Here is a 25,123-nt window from a genome sequence, read left to right as displayed (position 1 = left end):
ACCTCTTGCCAGATTGCAGCTCCTCCAGACTGCTAGAGCCTCCGCTGGGATCTTCCTTTTTATCCATCTCCATCTTTGCTCTCTCATTGCTGTGTGGGAGTCATTCAAACGACACACCAGCTACAACAACTTCAGCACACTGTGTTCATAACCAACCATGTCCTTCTGAATCTTTGAGCGCAGGGAAGGAAAGAACACACATCTACACACACACACACACACACACACACACACACACACACACACATACATATGTGTTTGTATGTGTGCGCGTCTTCGTTGTTGGGACCAAATGTCACTTCCCGCAAGGATAGTAAAATCGTTTTTTGTTTTGAAAATGTTCAAATAATACAGAAAGTTTTCTGTGATAGTTTGTAAAGTATAAAAATCATTATGTCTATGAAATGTCCCTGGCCCGGCACCATAAGGGGGCATCGAGCCCTAAGATCGCATTTGTGCCCCCTCAGTTTCAATTTGTGCCCTCTCACCCCTGGACTGCGATGGCCCCCTCAAGAATTATAAATGTCTCCCAGGTCATGCGTCCTGCCTCTGAAAAATCCACATAAATCATGGAAAACCAAACAAAGGTCTGAAAACAATGTTGTTGTTTTTTGTAGTCAAAAGTTTTTTGTAGTTACTCTCATTTGACAGTAAAATGGTTTCCACAAAAAATATTAAGCATCACAACAGTCATCATATCAGAATGATTTCTGAAGGATCATGTGACACTGAAGACTGGAGTAATGATGCTGAAAATTCAGCTTTACCATCACAGGAATAAACTACACTTCAAAATATATTCACATATAAAACAGTTATTTTAAATTGTAATAATATTTAATGATATTACTGTATTTTTTAATATAAAAAAAAATGCAGCCTTGTTGAGCATAAGAAATTTCTTTGAAAAACATAAAAAAATTATAGACCGCAAACTTTTGACCAGTAGTGTATGACTATGTAATGTGTGCGGACAATCTAATTTGCATGTAAGTGGAGCTAATCAGCATTTCATAAGGAGATCACACACCCCACGTTTTAACTCTCACTGTCGCGGACATAGAATAATCCTCTTGTCCAATCAGGATTATGTTATTACAGTGATTATCAGAGCTAGATTTAGTCAATTACAGATAAGGGATTTTCATCTTTGTGCTGTTGAAAGGGTTTTGAGAGGGTTTGATGCCGCTTCTGTTATATTAACATTGACATCACACGTCAGCACATGCAGAGAATCCACTTCTCCAAGCCGAGGTGCAGTTCCACTACATGATAAAGCCCCTATAGTCTAAAAATAGTATTAATGTTAAGGACACTAATAAACACGGTCTGGCATTTGGCATCACGTGAATGGGCCACAAATCATCATTAATGTTGTTCATTGTATCAATCTCCGATTTCTCCTTCCTCCCTGGTCTCGTTCAGTATCCATTACAAAGCACTTAGGGCAGATTAAAGGGATAAATTGATAACGCAGCAGTTGCACTTTTGTAAGGAAACTCTTTGCATTGAACTCAGTTGAACTATAAGCAAAATGCGACCTGCAACATAAAAGGCTCGCATTTACAATTATGATATTGATTATTGTTATATTTCTTTAAAACTGTGATTATGACCAGTGTTGGGGAAAGTTAGTTTTAAAAGTAATTTTAACATTACAATATTGCGTTACTCCCTGAAATGTAATAAAAATGTATGAAAAGTAATGTGTTGCATTACTTTTGTTACTTTTTCTCACCTGGGCTGGGCTTGCTTGTGTGTTTTTTAATGACAAAAAAAGTTATATTTTGGCAAATGTAAAGGCCCTTACACACCGAAAGTGAAATGTATAAGTTTAACGCTGAATGAAATGCAAATCCACTCCTGTACAGTAGAGGGTGCAGCTCAAACAAACCTTTCGGCTGTGCTGCCATTCTGAATTGCAAAAAATATATATAGTGCGCCTTTCTCCTTATTTCATTCAACATGGGGACAGGAGATGTGTCAGACTATAAATGGGAAAACTACGGTGGCCGAGAGAGGTCAACGCTCTGCAACTGAAGAAAACATGCAAATAGAAAAACACCTGCAAATTAAGAAAACATCTTCATCAGTTTCACAACACATGTGTGCTCCAAATACTCACAACACAACCAAATACAGAAACACGCTGCAAATAGCACAGACCACAACGGAAATGTTTCCAGAGGACCCCAGTAAGTGACGAACCCAGCTGGTACATTTATTTTACTTTTTAAAAAAATATACTTTTTGCAAAACATACAGAGATGACATGTTTATGACATAACTTTGTATACAATATACAAAATGTATTAACAATATGTTCAATGTCATCAGAATACAAATGAGAAAAGAAGAGTTAACAATTAGCTGAAAAAAAAAAAGATAGAGAAAAAGAACATGAGGGAAAGATATTAATCTGTACATCATTGTACAAATTTTGTCATGTTATGTTTAAATAAGTTTCATAAGAAATGTTAGGTAATGCAGGGTCCAAAGATGAGAAGGCAAGTTTTAAAGTTGAGACACTCACACGCACATATATAACACATATTTTAAAAACTTTTTTTTTAAATGTATATTTATTTGCAACAGTTATGTTAACAGCAATAATAGAAATTTTTGTCGTAAGATGGACACGTTGCTGCGTTGTCATGGGAACATCCCAGGTGAAAATGAGGAAATTACGTTGTCTTTCGTTGCTCCCTTCATCAAGCGCGTTCTTCCAAACGTCTACATAATGTCACACTAGTGCCCTGCTCACTCCAAAGTCCCACTTCAAGGGCTCTGCCCTTCGAAGGGAGTGGGACATAGGGATGCTCACGTCCCAGCCGGGTTCGTCGCTTATTGGGGTCCCCTGGAAATGTTTCCGTTGTGGTCTGGGTTATTTGCAGCGTGTTTCTGTATTTGGTTGTGTTGTGAGTATTTGGAGCACACATGTGTTGTGAAATTGATGAAGATGTTTTATTAATTTGCAGGTGTTTTTCTATTTGCATGTGTTTTCTTCAGTTGCAGCGCGTTGAGCTCTCTCGGCCACCGTAGAAAACAAAGTCATGGCGTTACTTATTTGAAAAAGTAACTCCGATATTTTGTTGTAAATTGAAATGTAATGTGTTACTTGTCAACTGATTACGTAACTCTCGTTACCCCAACACTGATTATAACAATGCACAATTCCACTCTGAATTTTACTCTGGCTGATGTTTTTTTGTTTTACACACAGGTGACCTCGATGCTTTGAAGAAGAAGAACTTCACCATGAAGGAGGGAGTGGACTACAGGGTGAAAATCCACTTTAAGGTAAAAATAAAATAGATTTTGAAGAATAAAAATGGAATTAAACAGTCAGCAGTTAGTGGTTAATCTTTTATACTGTTGTGTATTGTTTGTTTTTTTTACCTATTTTTTTTAAATCTGTTATTCTGAGGTATTGTAAAAAAATAAGGCTAATTTTACAATATTGTTTCAATGCCCTTGAAAGTTGAACCCAAGCTTCTGCAGCCTCAGAGCTTGTAGATATGAAATGCAAGGCTAGAAGTTGATAGATTGTTTATTTCCTGTCTTGATCAGGCCAGAACTATTAAGAACATACAGAAATACACACAGACATTCTTTCCCAGGCTAAAAAGTTCCTAAAAATAACACACTTAAAATATTTGTAAACAGATCAGGGTTACAGTTACAATGTAAGCAGAAAGTGGATTTGTGTATTTCTTCGCAATATGGGTGATGTTGAAATGTTTTTGTTTTGTTACAGTTTTCTTAAGAAATTTTAATTAAAAGTGGCATCTTGAATCACTGAGAGTCATACCAGATCATGTTCCCGCAAAATACTGTTCTTCCCAAAATCTTTTTTGCATCCAAAAATATCCTTCTATCCCATGATTAATCAGGAAATAAGTGCCTGATTTAGCTTGATGGAGAAGATACTGTAGAATATAGCATTATAGTTCATGTATAAATACACTAAAATAGACAGTGACTTAATTTCAGTGCAAATTCCATTTATTCCCTGAAGTGAATTCCTAAATGTTCAAGGATCTAACATGACCCCTGCTGGTGACTATGAGAATGAACATGATATGTTAAATTAATATTTATTCTAATTCATCCCATCTGTTCCTATTAGGTCAACAGGGACATTGTGTCTGGACTGAAATATGTGCATCTGACCTACAGGAAAGGACTCAGAGGTAAGACTAGAGCATCTGTATTCATGAATTTAAATGTCGGCCTTGCTTGGTGCTGGGAATGTGTTTGAGTCAAGGGTGTATGGATCTATCTAAACACACATGTACTGTTTTAATGTGCGTGATCTAAATAAACATCTTACATTCCCATCATCTGATAAACACATTTCACTTATATTTATATATGTTATGTTTTTGGCAAAATCTTGAGACGATTTAGTCCAACAATGCTCAGATTATCTTTGATAACTCCACTTTGAGTTGATCTGATATTATACTGTATAAACAGGAAACTATCGATGATCAGTGTTAATGTTTGTTAACAAAGCATTTATAGATTTGTCAACAACAATAAAGAAAACTGTCATGACAATAATTAAAAGTTTTGAATCAAAAACTGGTTGATTAAATATGACAAGAAAAAATAACGGCACAAAAATATTAACAATATCATTCATAGTCAATAATCTCGATGATTGACCCGCCTGAGGTGTGACCCAATTCAATTCAATTCAATTCAATTTATTAATTCAAACATAACAATGGAAATAAATAAAAAATAATCTTTTATTAATAGGAATATTTAAAATGGTTTATTTAATTCATGTTTAAGAAGTAGTAATAAGAATAAAATAATAAAAAATGACTAAATCATTTTTAAAAAACAATTAAATAAATTAACAAAAGTTTATATGCTTTCTTTGTGTCATTTTGCCAAATGCTTTTCTCTATTCATTTGCCTGTCAGGTTAAAAAATGCCATTGGCCAGTTTACTTGTGGGGGAAACCAATCAATCAGCTTTCAATAAATCAGTGTGGATGAATCGCACTTGTCGAAGACTCAGGATCTATTGAAGAGTGTGATGCAGAAACTCTTACAAAGCTAAAACAAACACTCGTTTTTTATCTGTTAATGCATCTCTCGTATGCAATCTCACTGTTTGAAACGCCTGTAATAGGAAATCAACGTGTGCTGTCATGAATAATTAAGCAAGGCATCTTCTCATAGGATAAGGACACGCAGTCTTATGAATAATCATGAGACACCAACCGATGAGTCATCGACGTACTATAGTACGAGAAAACGTCACATACTGTGACGTTGACACAAAGACGAAATTAATCCCGGAAGTTGAAAATTAACTAGTTTTCTCCTACGATCAAAACTAATGGATGGTAACATTGACTTCTATGATGTTCAACACACAGAACTGTTCAAATCTCAGACAATTTGGTTTAGGGTTTCATGACCCTTTAAGAGCCACCTTCTCTCATATGTGTATGTAAGCTTGTTTCCAGCCTGGAATAAAAAATATAAAAGGTAATTGCAACTTTTTGTCTCGCAATTCTGACTTTTTTTCCTCAGAATTGTGAGAAACTCCAAATTGTGGGACATAAACTCCCAATTCTGAAAAACAAGTCAGAAGTCAAAAACAATTGGTCAACAAAAAGGTCGCAATTACCTTTTTTTATTGCAAGTTTATATCTCACAATTCTAAGAAAAAAGTCAGAATTGCTCGTTATAAACTCGGAATTGTGAGAAATACATTCAGTCTTTTTTCTTGTTAGAGATAAACTTGCAATTGCGAGTTATAAAGTCAGAATTGCGAGATATAAATTCAAAATTCTGAGAAAACCGTCAGAGATAAAAAGTCGCAATTATTTTTTATTCCATGGCGGAAACAAGCTTCCATAATATGTGGCATTCAAAATTGATGTAAGATGGACTGTCATGTATTTTGCAATTCAATTTCAAATGAATAAATGTGACACAAAATGTTTACTAAATTTAAAAGATATTTTCATTTTTACCCGTAGTGGATAAGGCAGTGTACATGGTGGGCAGCTACGGTCCAAGAGCCGAGGAGCATGAGTTTATGACCCCGGTGGAGGAGGCTCCGAAGGGCATGATCGTTCGGGGAAGCTACCACATCAAATCCTACTTCACAGATGACGACAAGACAGACCATCTGTCGTGGGAGTGGAACCTGCATATCAAAAAAGACTGGGACAGTGCAGAGTAAAGAGGTTCTCCTCTGTCTCTCTCTCTCCCAGATGCATAGCAAAATACCCAATTTATGACTAATGTTAAAACGGAGGACTAGGCTAGGTAGATATGCAGCTGGAGTTGACTTTGCAAATGGTTAAATAACAATTAGTCATATACAAAAACCTTAAAACAATGAAGACATTCTTACATATTAAGTGTAATCAACGGTGAGGACAAACAGTGACTGGCAGGGTATTAGAGGCGACTTAGTACTTTGTAATAGATATAACAGCGGTATAATCAACAAATGAAATTCCTCATGCCTGTACTCTCAGGTTAGTGTAAACTGTAAATATTACAATGTCTGTATTCTTGCAATGCATTTAGAGTTCTTTACAGAGCCCATGACCAGATCAGTGCATGCTTGGATGTGAAGCCATTGTGTCTGCTATGGCTAATGTCTTGTATTGATGATGTAATCAGCCTGCTGTTAACTGATAAATACATGTGTAGGAAGTGGTTTGTACTAAGTGTTGCTTGTCCAAAAGGTATTTCTGAGCATTAAACCCCTGCAAAAAAGACCAACTTAGACTAGTATGAAGTTGTTCGCCAGCAAAACTTAGCTGGTCAAACAGCATTTCTGGTGAAGCTGGTACACTTGTCTTACTGGTTAGTCTAGTTAAGAAGTCTAGTTAAACATTTGCTGGTCTTTTCAGCTGGGAACCCACCATCACTGGAGCCCATAGTCAAGCACCCTCCTCATTCCCTGAAATCGTTCAAAATCTGTTTATCTCTGTCCTGGTGTCTGTAACCGTCCTCCATCTAGCTTTGATATTAGATTGTCTATGTTTTTTTTTTTTTGACATTCCAAAATAAATACATTTTATTGTTTATACTGTATGCCTGATGATACTGTTACCTTACACTTCCATCTCCATATCTGATGTTGCTATGTGACATGTGCATATCTTGATTTCTCTTGAACAATTATCTACTGCGCTATCATATTCATATATATCGCAGAATATTCAGAAATACCCTGCGGAAATGATAAGAATAAGATTTCTTGAAGAAAGGTAACAAATGCCATAGGTAATGTATAACTTGCATGTGCATTATGTAATGCCTTTATGAGGGAGACAAATGCTAAATCATCATTAACTGTGAGCTAGTTAGCAATAGGAAGAGAGCGCACAAAAGATTAGCGGATGTTTTTTTGTGAATTGTCATTTTTGATAACCGTGTGACTCTACAGTCAAAATATGATTATAAGATGTATTTGATCAAATGGAAATCCTCATAATTTTTCAAAATATACGTACGATGTATATTTTCTCAAATTCATATTGTGACTGATAATGCAATTGTTGTCCTCACAAATTGGATGTTATCATTAGTCTACTTGTAATCTGTATTGCATGATGCTCCATTTTTAAAAACATGTTAATTAGGGGGTTAATTGTGATGTAATGTCGGCTGCAGTAAGATGTACGATTTAGTCAGGGCATTTTTTCAGCTGACTGATTCATTTGCAAAAAAATAGATTATATTGCTTCTGAATTATCATACCTTCTCATCTTGTATTTTTAAATAAAGTTTGGCTTGTCCTTATTTGTAATCTTGTTTCAAATGTTTTAGTTTAGTTCATGTAAATTACTATGATTAGGCACATCAAGTCAATCTATCAAATGAAAAACACGTGCATGTAGCAGTAATGGCTGGCAATGAACAGTTGCTTCATGTTGCAGCAAAAAAAAAAAACAGAAATAAAATTAAAAAAAGAAAAATGACGAGAAAAGTCATTAATTGTTCACTAACAGCTGATAAAAACGAATCTCAGAAGAGAAAGACAAGCATCTCTCACTTGAGTCTGACACAACATGTACCGCCTTCCAAAATTGACCAATCTTAGTAAAGTACACTAAGTACGTCTTTGCTGATTGGCGCTCTGCTCACCAGTCACGCAAACTGCACGTCGCAGTGTTGCCATGTCCGCCTTTTAAAGCGTCTTTCAGCTTGTTTTTCATGAAGTCGCTAACAAATATGTGGCCTGTTGTAGGTTGCTGTAAAAATCTATAGTTGGTTTAATCGATAAACGTATTAAATAACAGAAAGATGCAAAGATGTTATTTTGGGAAAGTTACTTATTTTGAGAATGTTTATCAGTACAGCGTACCTGTTTTTCAAGCGAGATCTGGCAACACGTGTACGCAAACAGTGAAGTTTTTTAGCAATTTAGCATTATCTCTTCAGCTGGCGAGATGTCATCCGTATTAAGGCACTGTACCAAATTCAGCCCCTCTGGTATGTGTGTGTTTGGCCTCATCTTAAACTTTTGCTGTTTTCTATTGTGCAGTGACCACTGACTGTGTTTTATTTTTATTTCAAATATGCAGTAGCAATGCATTAAGAAATTAGGACGAAGGTCAGCGGATCACAAAAGAGTTCATGTTCAAGTTTTCATGTAATCATTAGTGATCGAATTAATCTATACGCTTTAGAAAGCAGAACACATCAACATATAATGACACGTATCATGTCAGTTGTTGTTTTGGTGTTAACTTTTACTTTTCACAACTTTAATAAGGGCACAGCTTATTCACACTGGGAAATACAACAGTGCTCGCGTAGTACATTGCATGTTTACAGAGGTGTAACCAATAGTCAAATAAATGCACTGCGAAAATACCTTGGCTTTTAGTTTTACATATGTAAGATATTAGATATATCTCTGCAGGGTTTGTATCACTGCTGTCTGGAAACTTTAGTCATGGGAGAACCTGTGCTCTGCAATACTTTGTATCTTCAAACAAATATTCATCATCCTCAAAAATTAAAGTGGACCTGGATAGTAGTAATGGTAAGAATCTTAATACATAATGTGCATTAATAATGGGTTTACTGCATTGCAACTACACATTTATCAAAAAGTCATTACCAGAAAATTGTATCCCTGTTATAATAATTTAATATTCTCACAGGTGTTGCTATAATGCAGTTCCAGAGTCCTCCGGTCAACAGTCTCAGTCTTGACTTTTTGACTGAGTTTGCTATTAATTTAGAAAAACTTGAACTGGACAGAGGCTGCAGAGGTGTGATCATAACATCTGTAAGTCATCAGAAACTTTAGTGGAATCCAGTTTGGTTTATACAGTATGTTCATTTCATTGACAGTGCTGTTTTGGTTATAGGCCCAGCCGAAGGTGTTTTCTGCGGGCCTAGATATTTTGGAAATGTATCAGAAGAGCCCAGAGCACTGCGCAGAATTTTGGAAGGCTGTACAGGACGCGTGGCTTAAGCTTTATGGGTCCACCAAGGTCACAATCGCTGCAATCAATGTGAGTGCCAGTATGTGCTCTTCTGTTTTCTGATACCTGGCTGGTTTAGGTCAAGTATTCATATATGGTTAAATTTTTAGTTGTTGAATAAATTAATTGTTCTGTTTTTAGGGATCCAGTCCTGCAGGTGGCTGTTTGTTGGCTATGTGTTGTGACTACAGGATCATGGCCGATAACCCTCGCTATAACATTGGTCTCAATGAAACACAACTTGGTATAGTTGCACCTTTTTGGTAAGTGCAATTGTTTTGGCACCACTAGCTAGTAGCTACATTTGCCCAAATAAACTGTTAGTATTTGGATTGATGGCTCCATCGGATTGAAAAGGCTTCACGTAAACACCTCAATCGACTGAGAATGTTCCACATGAATGAGGAAAATAAATAATCTGATCAATAGGGAAAAAAATACGCATGTAAATGCTTGAATCCAACTATAATCTAAGTCTTATTAAAAAATATCACATTATAAAAAGGCTCATGTAAACATACGCATCACAGTACTAAGATCTGTTTAGATGTGTTTTGACTTCTTATGAATGTGCATGTTTATTTACATCTTACAAAGTGGTCAGTGGAGGAGACTTTTCTGACATATTTGTCAGCTTTCCTCACGATAGCTCTGTTGACATTATCGCGGCGGCTTTCTCTGGTTCTAAACGCACTGGCTGGACACTGCGCATGCGCTGAAGTTTGTAAATGATTGTATGTGTAAACGATTATGTGAATCTGATTGCAAAGTTTAGGTTTCATATAAACAGAACTTTCAGAATCTGAAATCGGATTGGATTCATTCAAAATGACAAAAATGAGTGAACATGTCTACTGTAAAACAGGATGGTACTAAATGGAGATTTTCTAAACCAGGTTTAAGGACACCATGACAAACGTTGTGGGCCATAGAGAAACCGAGAAGGGTCTTCAGCTCGGTTTACTGTACAATACTCCTGAAGCCCTGAAGGTCGGTCTGGTGGATGAGCTTGTTCCTGAAGATAAAGTTCTCAGCGCAGCTACTGTAACCATGACTAAATGGTTGGCCATCCCAGGTAAATAGTAATAGTTTGCTCCAAAATACAATATTTCAGCCTGGTATTGTTAGTACATTTTGTTCATGTACACTGTTTTTTTTTGCCCACAGATCATGCCCGTCAGATAAGTAAGTCTATGATGAGAAAGCCCACCATAGACAAACTTCTTGCGAACAGAGACGCCGACACCACAAACTTCGTCAGTTTCATCACCAAAGACTCCATCCAGAAATCTCTTGGGATGTACATGGAGATGCTGAAGAAGAAGAGGTCTTGAGGACCTGAACACGTGCCTGTTGTTGACATTGTCTTTATGTAGCGCATCAGTGTCACTGTATATCACATTGTCCTCTCTTTTGTTACTAGAGGATAAATTTGTTTGTAAATAAAATCTTATAAAACTAAAATGGGGTCTCATTAGCATGTGGGTAGTTGACATATAACTTGTCTATTTAACTTTTTTTTTTATTCAACATCAAGGTTTTAGATTCAAGTTTTGCATATGTGTACATGTCAGGTCAACTGGTTGCCTTTTATGTATATATCCAATTGAAACGGCTTCTCGATCAAGAAAAAAAATGTAGGGCTGGACTTGTTTTTGTCCAATATGATTTGATTGGATGGCTGTGGTTTGCTTTTGCTGTGATGTCATATGAGTGACAGGTTGACCTGTCCTCACACCAGTAACACGTCTTCAGAGAGGAGAAGAGATGTCGTTGCAAGTTATTTTGATTAAATATTACACTTTTTAATTATTTGCACAAATAAAACGTTAATAATAAATACATCGTTATGATAAATAAAATAAAAAGAATGGTCAATTTTGATTTGATGTATTTCTCTTTTTTGAGTGAATTTTGAAACAACTTTTGCCTTCACTAGTTCATTTTAAATGATATTGCAGCTAAATTAGTTTTTTAAAATAGCATTTAAATAGCTGCAACTTCACATTCACCTATGCATTTCTTATAGCTATAGAATGATTGGACAAACATCCGTTGAAGCAAATGATTTCTTTTTATTCTCACCAAGTGTTAGAAGCAGTGTGTATCTGCTGTGAGGGAACAACCTTGATCTTTTTTCACATGAGCTTGACCTCAACTGGAAAGTGATCGCTCACTGCCAGGGCCTGTGAGAGAGACGTGAGCACTTCAGACAGATGAATACACTCAGCAATAACTCAGTCTCTAGAGATCCTTAGGTTTAATGTTTAAACCGTTGTGCTGCTTAACATTAATCCCAATGGGGCAAAACCTGTCCTCACCCAGCTCTGGCTCAATCCATGGGCTTCCATGAAGTCAAAGACCTGTGCTGTTCCAGGGGACACTCCTTTCATCATGTCAGGCGTGGCCACAATCCTTTGATATCAAGCATATCATGAGTCACTACATAACATAAGTTTATCTGATCCAGCTAGATAGCTTGTGATGTTTTCCCCACCTGTCATAAGGGCAGTGTGTGTGTGTGACGGTTGTGTCCACACTGTCAGGGATGAGCCAGGTGTAGCTTTGGTCAGTGCGGAGTCGTATTTTTGACCAATTCGAATTTGAAACGTAGCTACAGCCAGCATTGAAGTCTCCCAAAAGCATGATGTTCTGAAATGAAATATGAAATGTCACAAATTCCCTAAATCATACTATAATAGCATAGTTCTCATTATAGTATAGTTACATTTGTGTTTAAACGTTGTCTAGTATCCAAGACTACATCATGCAGAGCATCAATTTCCTGCACAGCGACTTCTGGAGATGTATGCTGGGGAATGAGGGCAAAGTCCCGGACAGCTATGGAAAATACAGACTTGTTAGGGCTCAGTATTCAAAACATTTTCTGTTTTTATTATTTAAAAAAAAAAGTATTCATTATTATTTTTCTTTTTTTTATTGTTATTGACCCCAAATTTTTGAATTGGAGTTTACATTCAGCTATAAGTATGGTCACTCAGGATCTGGAAATCACATTCCCTTCATTTTCACCATAAATTTCTTTAGATGAAAAGCTTTTGCTGAACAGTGCGTTACTGGTAACATTTTGACAATGAACTGGGACCGCCACCTGTATTAGAGGAGAACATCACAACAAAGGGTTCTCTGTTGAAAGTATCAGTTCCACAGGATTCACATCCATCATCATAGAGGAAGCTGTTTGAAACCGATACTGTCTGACGCCTGATGAGAACATAAGTGTAATTATTAATTTGATATGAACCACAGGTACACATATTAGCATACATACAGTCTTATATGATATATGAGCCACATGTTACCTGTAAATAAAGAGATATCTCTCTTTGTAAGTGCTCCTACCCAGGGGCTCACTTACAATGTGCTGATACTCATATGGAGAGGAACCTCTGATAATGAAAATAATATTTTATTTATTTTTTATACAAAAAAAATAATACTGTAACTTATTGACATTAAGTTAAACAACTTACCCATTTACACTTTTCATCAGTTTATTAGTTGCAGAGAGATCACTGTCTCTCACCTCTTGGATGAGTACAATGTCGTAGCGGTGAACTACCTAACAAACACAATACTAAGGTTACCAAACAAGAAGCATGATATGGGTATTCTATGGGTGTCACTCACTTTGGTAATGATGTCAAGCAGAGTGGCATTGGATGCTTTGGAGTCCCCAAAGGATTTGATGTTAAATGCTCCAATCAGAAACGAGTTTCCAATGTGGACGGATACCAGGAGCAGACTTAAAGTGGTAGTGATCTTCATGCTGTAGGCTATTTTGAGATGAAAACATGCATATATTTCCCTGGGAAATATTCAGACATGCATTAGACAGTAGTTAATCATATCTGAGACAGATTAGCACAGGTAAAAGTCAATTAGAATCTTAAAAAATTCTACTCTAATATAAACATGCATTAGTTAAGATTGTATTTTGAGACATTTATTCCATGCAATAAAATAGCTTTACCTGCTGCTGATTTCTGCTTTCACTTGTGCCGTGAGAAAGCTTTCTTTTTTGCACCTCTAAGGAGCCTTTGTATACTGTACCTCAGCAAGTCCCTCTCTCTAAGAATATAAGTGGGATCACATATTCTAGAGAGTTTTTATTTTCCACTACTGTGTAAAGACATCAACCTCTTGCTCGCTCCCTCCCTGGGAAATAAACAGATGGGTGATAAGACAAAGTCTAATGTAACTTTAAACAGGTGAATTGACAGAAGTATTTTAAAAATATTTACTTTGTAGCTGGCTGCTGTACCTCAGTATTCAAGGAGGACTTTTTTTAATACTATGATCTCTTATAGCACAGGTGTCAAACTCAGTTCCTGGAGAGCCACAGCCCTTTTAGTTCCAACCCATTCCTGAGCTTATACTGTAACTGTTCCATATACATTCCCCAATATTTATTTGATTGTATAGATTTTGCGTAACAAGCCAATTTAAAATGTATTTGTTTGTCATCAACAAGAAACTTTATTATTATACTCTGACATTCAGAAGCTCAATTGACCCCTGTTAACTCAGCCCACTCTCCCTTAAAGCAATTCAACTTCCGTGCAACAGGGGGCGCTTCATGTGTGTGCCAACCATTGACATAAGCATGTCTGTGTGCCATTTAAATACAGAATAAATATAGATAGATTTTATATGTACTTTTGCTTTATGTGAGTTATGTGTATATAGTAAATACTTTTGTATTTTATTTAATGCCGTAGGCTACTGTTAATTGGTCGGTTCCTTAGAAATTGTACCAATTTTTATTTGGTAATAATATGTTGCATTTGTTGACACTTCCATTGAAACTAACACAGAGTTTGAATTTGAGAAGGAAAAAAAAAGAGGAAAAAATAAAAAGAAAGAAAGAAAGAAAGAGCAATGGTGAAGACAAACAAGTAGCCGATATAGACATATCTGGATCACTGTATATGTACAGCAGATGCACATGATTCCCTGGATAAACTTGAGATATTGTATAACCTGGCTACAACAGACCACATACCAATTTCAATTATGTTAAATGTTGAAAGTTTACCTGAGATGACTAATTGTGAAAATTCTGAACAAAGTGGAAAATTAGACTGGGCAAGACTCACAGCAAATGATCTTTGGGGATATAAACTATCGACAGAGAAGAGGTTGAGCAAGTGCCAACTGAGACAATTGTGTGTGATAATGTTGATTGTAAGAATCCTAAGCATAAGTATGATATATGTGTGATGTATGATGAAATAGTGGACTGTTTAGATAATGCTAGTAGACCTTTCTGTCAAAAAAGGGTTAAAAATGATCATTTTAGGGCTGGATGGAATGAATATGTTTCTGAACTGCATTTGCAGGCCAGAGAAGCATTTACAAACTGGGTTTTAACGGGTAAAGCTAGGTATGGCCCAGAGTTTGAGGAAAATAAATGCTAAATTTAAATATGCTGTACGGTATATAAAAAGAAACGAGCTGATGGGAGCAAACTCAATGGCCAAGAACTTTCAGCAAAATAATGTCTATTAATTTTGGAAAGAAGTTAAGGCTATCAATAATAGTAAAATACCACTGCCAACTAGTATTGATGGGGTTGTTGGGGCTGAGAATATTGTTAACTTGTGGAGAAAATATTATAGAGATATTTTTAATTGTGTTGAGAGGAAGGAATTTAAAGTTGGTCATGTGTCGAATGATGAAGGTATGATTATTACACCTGATGAGGTCAAGTACGCAATTGAGAAACTGGCTGAGAATAAAGCATGTGCTCCAGATCGAATAACAGCTGAACATTTGAAGCACGCTCAAGGATCACAGTGTTATTTGCTTTGTGTTTTACAGGATTTTTAATCCATGGTGTGTTCCATGATAACAGTTTTACTAGTGCCAGTAATTAAAGCTAAAACAGGTAAAATAACTGGGACAGAAAACTATAGACCAATTGCATTGGCAAGTGTGATCTCAAAAGTATTTGAGCGAATCCTCATGGATAGGCTCAAAGAATATTTAATAACTACGGATAATCAATTTGGCTTCAAAAGTAAACATGGCACTGATCTATTCATATATTCATTAAAATAAGTAGCTAGTAAGTAATGTACATAATTCCATAGTTTTCGTGTGTTTTTTAGATGCATAAAATTGCAAGAAAGAGGGGTTTCCCCATTTCAAGAATTTTACATTTTTGGTATTTACATCAAACCTTAAAAGTTCAATGGGGTAAGAACATATCGGAACCGTTTTATATGACGAATGGGGTTCGGCATGGTCAACTCTTCTTTTTAACCTGTACATGGATGGTCTTTCTATAGAGTTAAATAATTGTAAGACTGGATGTGTAATAGGTGATAGTCTCATTAACCATTTGATGCTGATGATTTAGTTATTATGTCTACTTATAGTGCTGGATTACAACAGCTGCTTCGAGTATGCTCAAGTTATGGTGTGCAGCATGATATTAAATTTAATATTGAAAATAGTGTGGTCATGATTGTTAAAACCAAAGAGGACCTTAAGCTAAATTTTCCTTCTTTCTATAGATGACCAAATTTTGAATGTGTTAAATAAAGTAAAATACTTGGGTCACATCATTAGAAATGATTTAAATGATGACGATGATGTGCAGCGCCAGTGCAAGTTGTATGGGCAAGCTAATATGCTGGCTCGTAAATTTTGTATGTGTACAGATGATGTTAAAATAGCTCTATTTAGGGCATATACTGTACTTCTCTTTATACAGCCCACTTGTGGTGTAAATATGCTAAAGCTAAAATGAAAAAGCTCCAGATGGCATTTAATGATGCGCTAAGAATTTTGCTTAAGCTCCCAAGGTGGACAAGTGCAAGCCAAATGTTTGTATCTAATAATGTACCCATTTTGCATGTCTTAAGGAAGTGTAATTTCATATGTCGGTTGAGTGATTAAAAAAATAGTATCATAATGGTCTTAAATGATATTATATTAAGTAATACAAGGTATTCTTCCTGTTTCTGGAAGCATTGGAATGAAAGCTGGTATGTCTTTCAAATTTTGTCTGTTGTTTGTCAAATGCCTATGTATTTTTCTTTTTCCCTTTTGGGTCTGAAATAAATAATAATAATAATAATAATAAAAGAAAAATATACTAAAATAATAAACATTTTGACAAAGAGGTCAAATTGTTAATCTTATCTCGTCTCCGTCTCGAAGGCACGCTAAGGACACTTCGGCGGCTTTCGGCTGATTCCGGAATGGAACGGACCGGAAGTGTGTGCCTAGAGTTGGTTGAAGTGCTAACAGCTCGGCTACGCTAATGCATCACAGAGCGCTAATCGAGTCTCTGGCTGAATGTGTCATCTTCATCCCAGACACAAATTTACACACTATCGCCATGCTACCGCAGCAGTGAACATTCTCCACGGCAATAAAAAGAAACGACGGCATATCCTTCTGCTTATCCAAGCGGTGAAACTAGGCAGGTTAGGAATTTTTTTCGCACCCCAGCTAATGATTACTGCATGTAACGTTAGCGGTTAGCATGTAAACATATCAAGCAAACGCAACTGACAGTTTGATCATTTGAATTACTGCATTCACACATCATGCTATTATATACTTTTTTAATCCTCTAATTATTATTTTATTTGTAAAAAAATAAATAAAAAAATCCATGTCTATGTATTTTGACAGGCACAAGTACTAACTAGCTGCTAGATTTTGAGATTATGTGGTCGTTCAGTTTTGACTTTTTATCCGTGTATACAATTACTCAACAGTGTTTTGAATTGTGTTTGCTGTTCCTCGAGTTTAATAGATTAAAATGAGGTTACTGTAACTGATACCTCTTCAGTATCAATTGTGATGGGTTGGCTATTTGTTCAATATAATATTTTCATTTGCTTATTTATTATGGCAAAATGTTGTCTATTTACTTTAACATCTTGTTTCTCTTTTTCTTTACAAATTACTTAATTTGAGTTGACAGTAAACAGAAAGTAGCATGTCTTTACTCTTATCACATTTCCCCTGAGAGTGGTGATCTCACTACTACTGAAAGCAAGTTGCTAAAAGCTTTTAAAAAAGCAAGTTATTAGGCACAGTTTTTACACATACTGACCGCCATGTTCTAATCCATGAATCTTTTAACACATAATGGACTGATAAATAAAAGTAAGGGTTTTCAGACTGAGATGAATGCTGAATTGTTTATCTTAATTTGTTCTTTCAGGTGTGAATGACCGACGTGGTGCCTACCACCGCCCTCAGTGAAATAAAGCTCCGCCTACTCTGCCACGATGACATAGAGAGAATAAAAGTGCTCTGTGGAGAGTGGTTCCCCATTGAGTGAGTGCTTGAACCAAACCATCCTTTTGTACGGCTCAAGTACAACACTAACACGTTGCTATATGTTTGTGTTTTAGGTATCCAGACTCATGGTACCATGACATCACATCAAATAAGAAGTTCTTCTCTCTGGCTGCCACCTATAGAGGTGGAATTGTGGGGATGATTGTGGCAGAAATAAAAAGCAGAACGAAAGTGCACAAAGAGGTATGACTTGCATATGTATTGAGAAAATGACACAATGAGGAAAAACTCAAAAAGTTTTAGAATCAAATAATACATACTATCACGGTGCCATACATTCAATGCTTCTATTAAAACGTGGCAGAAGTTTGTTTGCAGTGTTTTATAATATGAATAATAAATGTGTAATTGAGTAAAAAAAAATTACTTTGTCCATAAAGAATAGTTCCTCTGGAGCCTTGATGTAAAGGATCATAATTAAAATCATCTGACATACCCAAAGCCTTTTTATAGCCGGTGATTAATTAGGTTACAGACTAAATTTCTGCATGTAGCGAAGGATTTGACCTTCATTAGAGAGGATTTCGCCTCTTCATTGTACAGTTATGTCTTCTAGAGTCCTATTAAAGCTGGCAGTCACTGGCTGTTCTGACAAGTTAGATAGTTCAGTTTGTAGGCCCATGCATGGCTAGCATATCAAAGTTGTTTATTAAATGTACAAATTCCATGTATGAAGTACAATGGAAATCTTGCTTGAATGCTTAGAATAGACAGACTGTAGACAAGATAGAATAAAATAGACAGTATTGCTACGTATGTGCAAAAATATAACCTATATGGATAAGCTTATAGAAAGTGGTAATAGATCAGGTTGCAAGAGTTCCCATGTTGTTATTGATATTATTACACATTTTACAGCACTAGGGTATGCATTTCTGTATCTAGCTGTGTGAGTTCAAATAGTCCTGAGCCTGAAAAGAGGTTTGTGATCTATGCGATTTGTAGGGTTTTGAGTGTGATTTCTTCGTACAATGATTGCAAGGAATCCTTTTAGTGTTTTTTATTTTATTTTATAAAACGGTTAGTTCCTATCCTTGATTGTGATTGGTCAATAGCTGTGCTTTATTCACGATAAAACACGGCTATGACCGCTTCACCCAACGGTTCTATTTATCTCTATTTATTCTATTTATCGGTTCTATTTATCCCTTAGCAACACCCTGAGCAACCACACGTATCAACATAAACATAGAAAAAAGCGTAAGAATTAAAAAGGAGAACGGTTTGTTGTTTTTATTTGAGCTTTCATGCATATTACACATTGGAACGTTGTTGTTCACGGTCAGGGACTATTTTTTTCTAGCAGAAGGAATGCTTTTATTGATTTAACTTCATGAAAGTTGCACTAATACATTTGTTTTTGCTTTAATATTGCGTGGTAACCGTTTTATAAAAGCAATAAGGTACTTGAGGCAAGTGCTGTATCAGGAATAAGTGATACAGCACAGTACCTTATTGCTTACTTAAAGGCACACTATGTAATTTTTCGCCACTAGAGGTCGTTTATTCAAAACAAAGGCGTAGCTTGATGACGCCTTGATTTCGCGATATCATGGGAGTTGTTGTCTTCACCTCTACAGCCGGTGGAGATTATGACGGGACTCGGGCTGAAATCATATTCATTGATGACCGGTAATGTATTAAAGATTTATTAACGTTATGAAAGCCGTTGGAGCGGAACGAGTCCGCTGGAGCGATTGCTAATGAGAGACAAGCACGACACACAGCTCGAGAGCAGTGGAGCTTTTATTATACCGCAGACGCTGCTTCTGCTTCTTCCGGTCATGCGTATGTGGGGAACGCAGCGCTGTTTTATCATATTAGATACATTTGAGTGTGTTGAAAGTTGTTATAATGCTCCTCTGTGCGTTCACTCGGCGGCTACCATATGAGACACTTGTTGCACACTGCAGTGAGCTAGATCGATATTAGGCATAGTAAAAATTAGTGCTTTATTTTTTGCGTCAACGCTTCTTTATTATTATTTTTTTTTTACCATTACTGGAGATACAGCTCGCCACACACACACCACCCGCCGTGTTATTGTCATGTTTTCTCCCTTTCTTTCCAAACCGCATCAAACGCCAGTCTCCTTTCTCTGCAGAATGCCATAAATCCTCTCAACCAATCACAGCGCACCATTCCACGCATCGTAAACAGTAACGGCGGTGCTTTGAATACACCCGGCATCCTAGTTTTCCTTATCTACTTTGCACTTTTTGATCAACAAACAAACAAAAAAATTAATACATTTGACGGCATTGATGAACCTGTGGTGGATTCTGCCGTAGGGAAGAAAGATAAGCCATTGAAATCTAATCATTTACGTGAGGAGATTAAAGCCCAATTTATACTTCTGCGTTGAACTTACGCCGTAGCTACGTCGTAGCCTGTGTGTAGCGCGCGTACCCTTCGGCATACCCTGACGTGCACCTCTTCAAAAATGTAACAACGCGTCAACTCTACGTTGACGCAAGCGCTGTGATTGGTCTGCTAGGACCGCTCCCTCAGGTTTCACATGCTCCCTCTGCGCGCGTCAACGCGGACAACGACGCAGAAGTATAAATGAAAACCAACGCGTTGCCTACAGCGTAGAGGCTCCGACGCAGAAGTATAAATCAGCCTTAAGAAGATGAGGCACGCGGGAGGAAGAGAAATGCCGACTGTTGCTTGTTCTCACACGACACCGTCAAACTTCTGTCGAATGCCGACACGTTAACCCTAGGGGATCTTTTAAAAAACTTTCAATTCTTGTACTCAACGTCAACGAAAACCGAGCAGGACCAAGCCATTTTACAGCTGATCGCCGTCAAAAAAAGTTCAGAAGGTATTTCTTAGCGATGGCTGATTGAATGTAGCCTATGTGTAGTCCAGTACGTGCCTTTATATAAGATTAGTATTGACCGAGTTCAGAGGCTGTCATATGTGGATCAACTTATTTTGTTGTACATTTTCAACAGTTTCAATATGAAAAATAACTTTTATATTGATTCAATAGATTAATTGCATTTAAAAAAAAAAACGTGTCATGAATTTATTGAATTTTTGGGAAAACATCATCTGTTTTTATAATAAATCTTTGAAAATCAAAATCTGGATTTGAATTATTTGTTATTATAACCTAAAGATGATGTGAAAGATTGAACCAGAAAATAGTGGTTTTCATCTTGCCACTTTCTTGGTAAAGAAAACACATTTTTTACTCAAATTAATCAAAATGGATTTATCACGTTTATACTATATTATTCAGAAGTAAACATTGTAGCTGACAGTGTGTTTATGTCAGAATTAGTGCTGGGCAAAGATTAATCGCAATTAATCGCATCCAAAATAAAAGTTTGTGTTTGCATAATATATGTGTGTGTACTGTGCATAATTATTTTGTATATATAAATACACACATATGCATTTATTTATTTAAGAAATTTTTGCATGTATATATATTTATACATAATTTATATTATATATAAATATAAATAGTTTATATATATATATATAAAAAAATATCTTAAATATATACATGCATATGTTTGTATTTGTATGTACAAAATAATTATACACAGTACACACACATATATTATGCAAACACAAACTTTTATTTTGGATGCGATTAATTGCAATTAATCTTTGCCCAGCACTAGTCAGAATGTTTATTTTTAAACCACAACCTTCTAAGTGCTTCTTTTACCGATATATTTAACATATCTTTTGCATTTCTCATCCAAACAATGTCAAACTTGGCACTGCACTACTCGTGCCCAGACAGCGGTAGAGTTTGAAATCCATCGGAGTAACGGTTTGAATTAATTCCAATTAGTCGTTAGATTAGTCGACTAATCGATAAAATAATTGCCCGACTAATCGTTTAATTAATAATCGTTTACCCCAGCCCTAGTAAAAATGGTACTTGCTGTAAATCAAGAACACGAGATTTAAACAAAAAGACTAACTGTGCTGAGCTGTATAACAATGATTAGTTTTCTGTCAATGAATGTATCTAATCAGTTGTCTACTAAAACATATATTAAAGCGTCTTTGGTGTTTCCATGGTACTGTTCAAAAGTTTGTGGTCAGTAAACTTTTTATTCAGCAAGGATTATTTAAAAGGTTCAAAAGTGACAGTAAAGACATTTATAATGTAAAAAAACAAAAACAAAAAAACAATTCAATTGTAATAATATATAATAGATCTTTGTGATCAAATTAATGTAGCCTTGGTGAGCATAAGAGACTTCTTTCAAAAACTTTACCAACCCCTTAAAATATCTCTTAACACCCTCAATATGTTTCAGTGACAACACAATTGAAATCACAATTTTTTGTTATTCCAGTATATTATCCCAGCTAACCGCCTGTGTTGCTAACTCAGCATATATTTCTCTCCATCAGGATGGAGACATCTTGGCCTCCAGCTTTCCTGTTGAAACTCAAGTTGCGTACATCCTGAGTTTAGGAGTCGTGAAAGAGTTTCGCAAACATGGAGTAGGTGAGAGGTGACGTTTTGTGCTGTTGTGTAACGTCTGCCATGACGCATGCTTCCCCTCATAAAACTTGAACTGTATTCAAACAATTTGTAAGGTCACTCATATCTCTTTCTCTCTCTCTCTCTGTAGGCTCTTTGTTGCTGGACAGTTTAAAGGAGCACATCTCCACCACGGCACAGGACCATTGTAAAGCCATCTACCTGCATGTGCTCACCACCAATAACACTGCCATTCACTTCTATGAGAACAGAGACTTTAAACAGCACCACTATTTACCGTATTATTACTCTATACGAGGAGTGCTGAAGGATGGCTTCACCTACGTCCTCTACATCAATGGCGGACATCCTCCATGGACTATCTTATATCCTTTTCTTTATCTCACATATTTGTGTTCATGTCGCATTTGTCTGTGAGTGTGATTAATCAAGGCGATTGGTAATTAGAGCTGCATGTTATGTTGGTTGCTGATAAAATTGTTATTATTATTAATGATACCATTTAATCCAATAATGTATTAATGGTAATTTTACATGCATGTCCCCAAACCCCACAGTATTGCTTGTACATTCACAGCTTTTCTCAGAGAAATTTTAAAAAGTTTGAAAAATTGTAAAAGTTGAAAAGGTTTGTAAATTTACTACAAATTTACTACAGTACTTTTCAAAATTTTGGGGCCAGTAAGATTTTATTTTTTGATTTAAGAATTTTTTTAAAAAGAAATTAACACTTTTATTCAGCAAGGATACAATGCGTTGACAGTACAGATATTTATAATGTTAAAAAAACATTCTGTTGAAAATAAATGCTGTCTTTTTGACAAAGGTGCATCAGTTTCCACAAAAATATAAAGCAGCACAACTGTTTTGAGCGTTTCTAATAACAAGAAATGTTTCTTGAGCAGCAAATCATCATATTAGATTGATTTCTGAAGGATCATGACATTTTAAATGGTATTGATGTACTAGTTTCATGAATTTGAACTGTAAATGCCTGGTTGAAAAAGTGTTCCTTGACTCTCTCAGCACTGATTATATTCATCATATAGGTTCGGCACTGGCCAGTCTGAGCCCCTGCTCTATTCCTCAGAGGATTTACCGGCAAGCTCAGAATCTCCTGCGCAGCTTTCTGCCGTGGTCGGGCATCTCCTCCAAGAGCGGCATTGAGTACAGCAGAACCATGTGAGGATGTAATCCATGTAAGCCTGACTCATCCATCTCTCATGAGATCACCTCTTTTTCCACTCATAAATGTATCATTCATTTAGCAATAATGATGTCTTATTTTTCAGGTGGAAGAGATTGATGTGTTTGGGTCACATCAGATGCCTGGGCTGCTGAAGACTGATATCGGCTCTCTCTGGTCTGGAGCAGTGTATTATACTTGTACATTTTATATGTGTATATATATATATATATATATATATATACTTTAATATATGCATTGTCATTAGTAGATTTCCCTTTTAATATAAACTCTCCACTTCATGCCTGTAATTCTGCTGCTGTGTAGAAATATTCTATAGTTTATCCAGATTTTTAATATAAATAGATGTTTTTTTTATTTGTGCCTGTTCTATATAGATGATTTTAGGATTTGATGGTAGAAGTATGCATACTTTTTCATTTAGTCATTTTTCATCCATGTCAAGCTTTAGTGTTTTGTTTGTGACACTAAGCATGTATTTCAGCCCCCAGTTTTAAGTTTAATATTTGTTTTTTTAAATAACATTTGCACAGAGGCAATGAATGTAGTGTTGCTATGAAGGGAAAAAATGCCAGAGTTACAGAAAACCCTCCATCTCACCAAATGTGTATTGTTAATGTCAAATACAAATGTGAAAACTCTTTTTAAATTTAGATCATCTTAATTTAGCTAGATTATTACACCATGCCATTCCTTGCAATGTACCTGCTCTTTTAAAGGGGAAATGAATGTAGTGGGGGAGAAATGTTTGATTTTCGCTGTGTTGCTGTGAATCAGGGATTTACACACAAAATAAACATATTTGAGAAAAATACTCCTGCGTTACACAAATTACAACATCAAAGATGATATTTATCTGTGTTTGACCATCCATTCATGATGTCTTTGTTAAAACGTTGATGTTTTGGTGAAGGCCGTTCACAGAGAAGCATTTCTGTGAAATTATAAGAGAAACCTTACGGAAACTGTACTGTATCAGATGTTATTGGCCTCCATGCATTTGAAAAATGTTTCTTCCAGTTCCTTGTTTGTATACATGCTTTGTTTCATGCAAAATATTGAGTTTGAAGACAAAATAGCATGTATGAATAGCTGTTTTAAACAAGTATAGGTAATATAATCACTATCACCTTGTGCTTTTGAGCGTGAAATTGTGTGTAAATCTACAATTATTCTCCAGTCTGGTTTTAATGTGTTGCATTGTAAAATTGGTACATTGTTCTGTTTTACATTTCATTTTATAACATTTTCATTGTGGTGATATCAAGAATTGAAATAGGGGAAATGTCTTATACTCTAATGGTAAAAAAGCATTCTAACCCTAAGATGGTAAACGCGTAGGTGAAATGAAATATTGAAAGCAGTAACTGAATTTTTCCTAATAGTCTCTGAATTGTGTAGCACCCTCTAGTGTTCACTGAGGTGAATTTTTATTTGTACACAACTTAAATTAATTTTATTGTATTGCTCTTATCCATTTGCATCCCTCCATTTGTCTATTCTTCATTTATGAATTGATTCATGCATCAAGAGCATTTTGAGATGACCTACAGGCAAGAGCGAAATAAAAAAGATTGTGCAACCATTTGTTTCAATG

General features: G+C 35.9%; 4 protein-coding genes across 6 annotated transcripts in view; 3 read left to right on the top strand and 1 right to left on the bottom strand.

Annotated features, from left to right (window-relative positions):
* The window catches only part of arhgdig (Rho GDP dissociation inhibitor (GDI) gamma), a 29,845-nt gene extending 22,775 nt beyond the window's left edge, over window positions 1–7,070 (top strand). For both annotated transcript variants that reach the window (XM_081365680.1, XM_081365679.1), the window contains exons 4-6: window positions 3,224–3,300; window positions 4,130–4,193; window positions 6,008–7,070. In XM_081365680.1, coding sequence (XP_081221806.1) covers window positions 3,224–3,300; window positions 4,130–4,193; window positions 6,008–6,213 — 347 coding nt within the window. In that variant the 3' untranslated portion in view covers window positions 6,214–7,070. The remainder of the gene's footprint in view (window positions 1–3,223; window positions 3,301–4,129; window positions 4,194–6,007) is intronic.
* A 1,059-nt stretch (window positions 7,071–8,129) lies between these two features.
* eci1 (enoyl-CoA delta isomerase 1) lies at window positions 8,130–11,376 on the top strand. Its single transcript, XM_081365667.1, has 7 exons — window positions 8,130–8,483; window positions 8,917–9,039; window positions 9,161–9,288; window positions 9,371–9,517; window positions 9,629–9,750; window positions 10,384–10,562; window positions 10,655–11,376. Exons 1-7 carry the CDS (start codon window positions 8,441–8,443, stop codon window positions 10,819–10,821), a joined length of 909 nt encoding a protein of 302 aa, XP_081221793.1. The 5' UTR covers window positions 8,130–8,440; the 3' UTR covers window positions 10,822–11,376.
* A 249-nt stretch (window positions 11,377–11,625) lies between these two features.
* dnase1 (deoxyribonuclease I) lies at window positions 11,626–13,276 on the bottom strand (the record flags this gene model as incomplete). The annotated part of the gene is made up of 8 exons (XM_081374484.1): window positions 11,626–11,673; window positions 11,809–11,902; window positions 11,985–12,139; window positions 12,216–12,328; window positions 12,600–12,712; window positions 12,811–12,897; window positions 12,982–13,070; window positions 13,139–13,276. 8 exons carry the CDS (start codon window positions 13,274–13,276, stop codon window positions 11,626–11,628), a joined length of 837 nt encoding a protein of 278 aa, XP_081230610.1.
* Window positions 13,277–16,771: 3,495 nt separating this feature from the next.
* naa60 (N-alpha-acetyltransferase 60, NatF catalytic subunit) lies at window positions 16,772–25,104 on the top strand. Of its 2 annotated transcripts, none has more exons than XM_081364268.1 (7): window positions 16,772–16,947; window positions 17,697–17,812; window positions 17,890–18,019; window positions 22,226–22,322; window positions 22,450–22,684; window positions 23,349–23,518; window positions 23,612–25,104. In XM_081364268.1, the coding sequence occupies exons 2-6, from the start codon at window positions 17,703–17,705 to the stop codon at window positions 23,503–23,505; spliced, it is 729 nt and encodes a 242-aa protein (XP_081220394.1). In that variant the 5' UTR covers window positions 16,772–16,947; window positions 17,697–17,702; the 3' UTR covers window positions 23,506–23,518; window positions 23,612–25,104. The 2 variants fall into 2 exon arrangements, with proteins under 2 accessions (XP_081220394.1, XP_081220395.1); XM_081364269.1 differs by having other exon boundaries at window positions 16,783–16,943.
* Window positions 25,105–25,123: the final 19 nt, after the last annotated feature.

The sequence above is a fragment of the Scardinius erythrophthalmus genome (genome assembly GCF_964197995.2).
Source record: "Scardinius erythrophthalmus genome assembly, chromosome: 1".
Taxonomy (NCBI): Eukaryota; Metazoa; Chordata; class Actinopteri; order Cypriniformes; family Leuciscidae; genus Scardinius; species Scardinius erythrophthalmus.
This window is presented reverse-complemented; position numbering and strand designations above follow the sequence as displayed.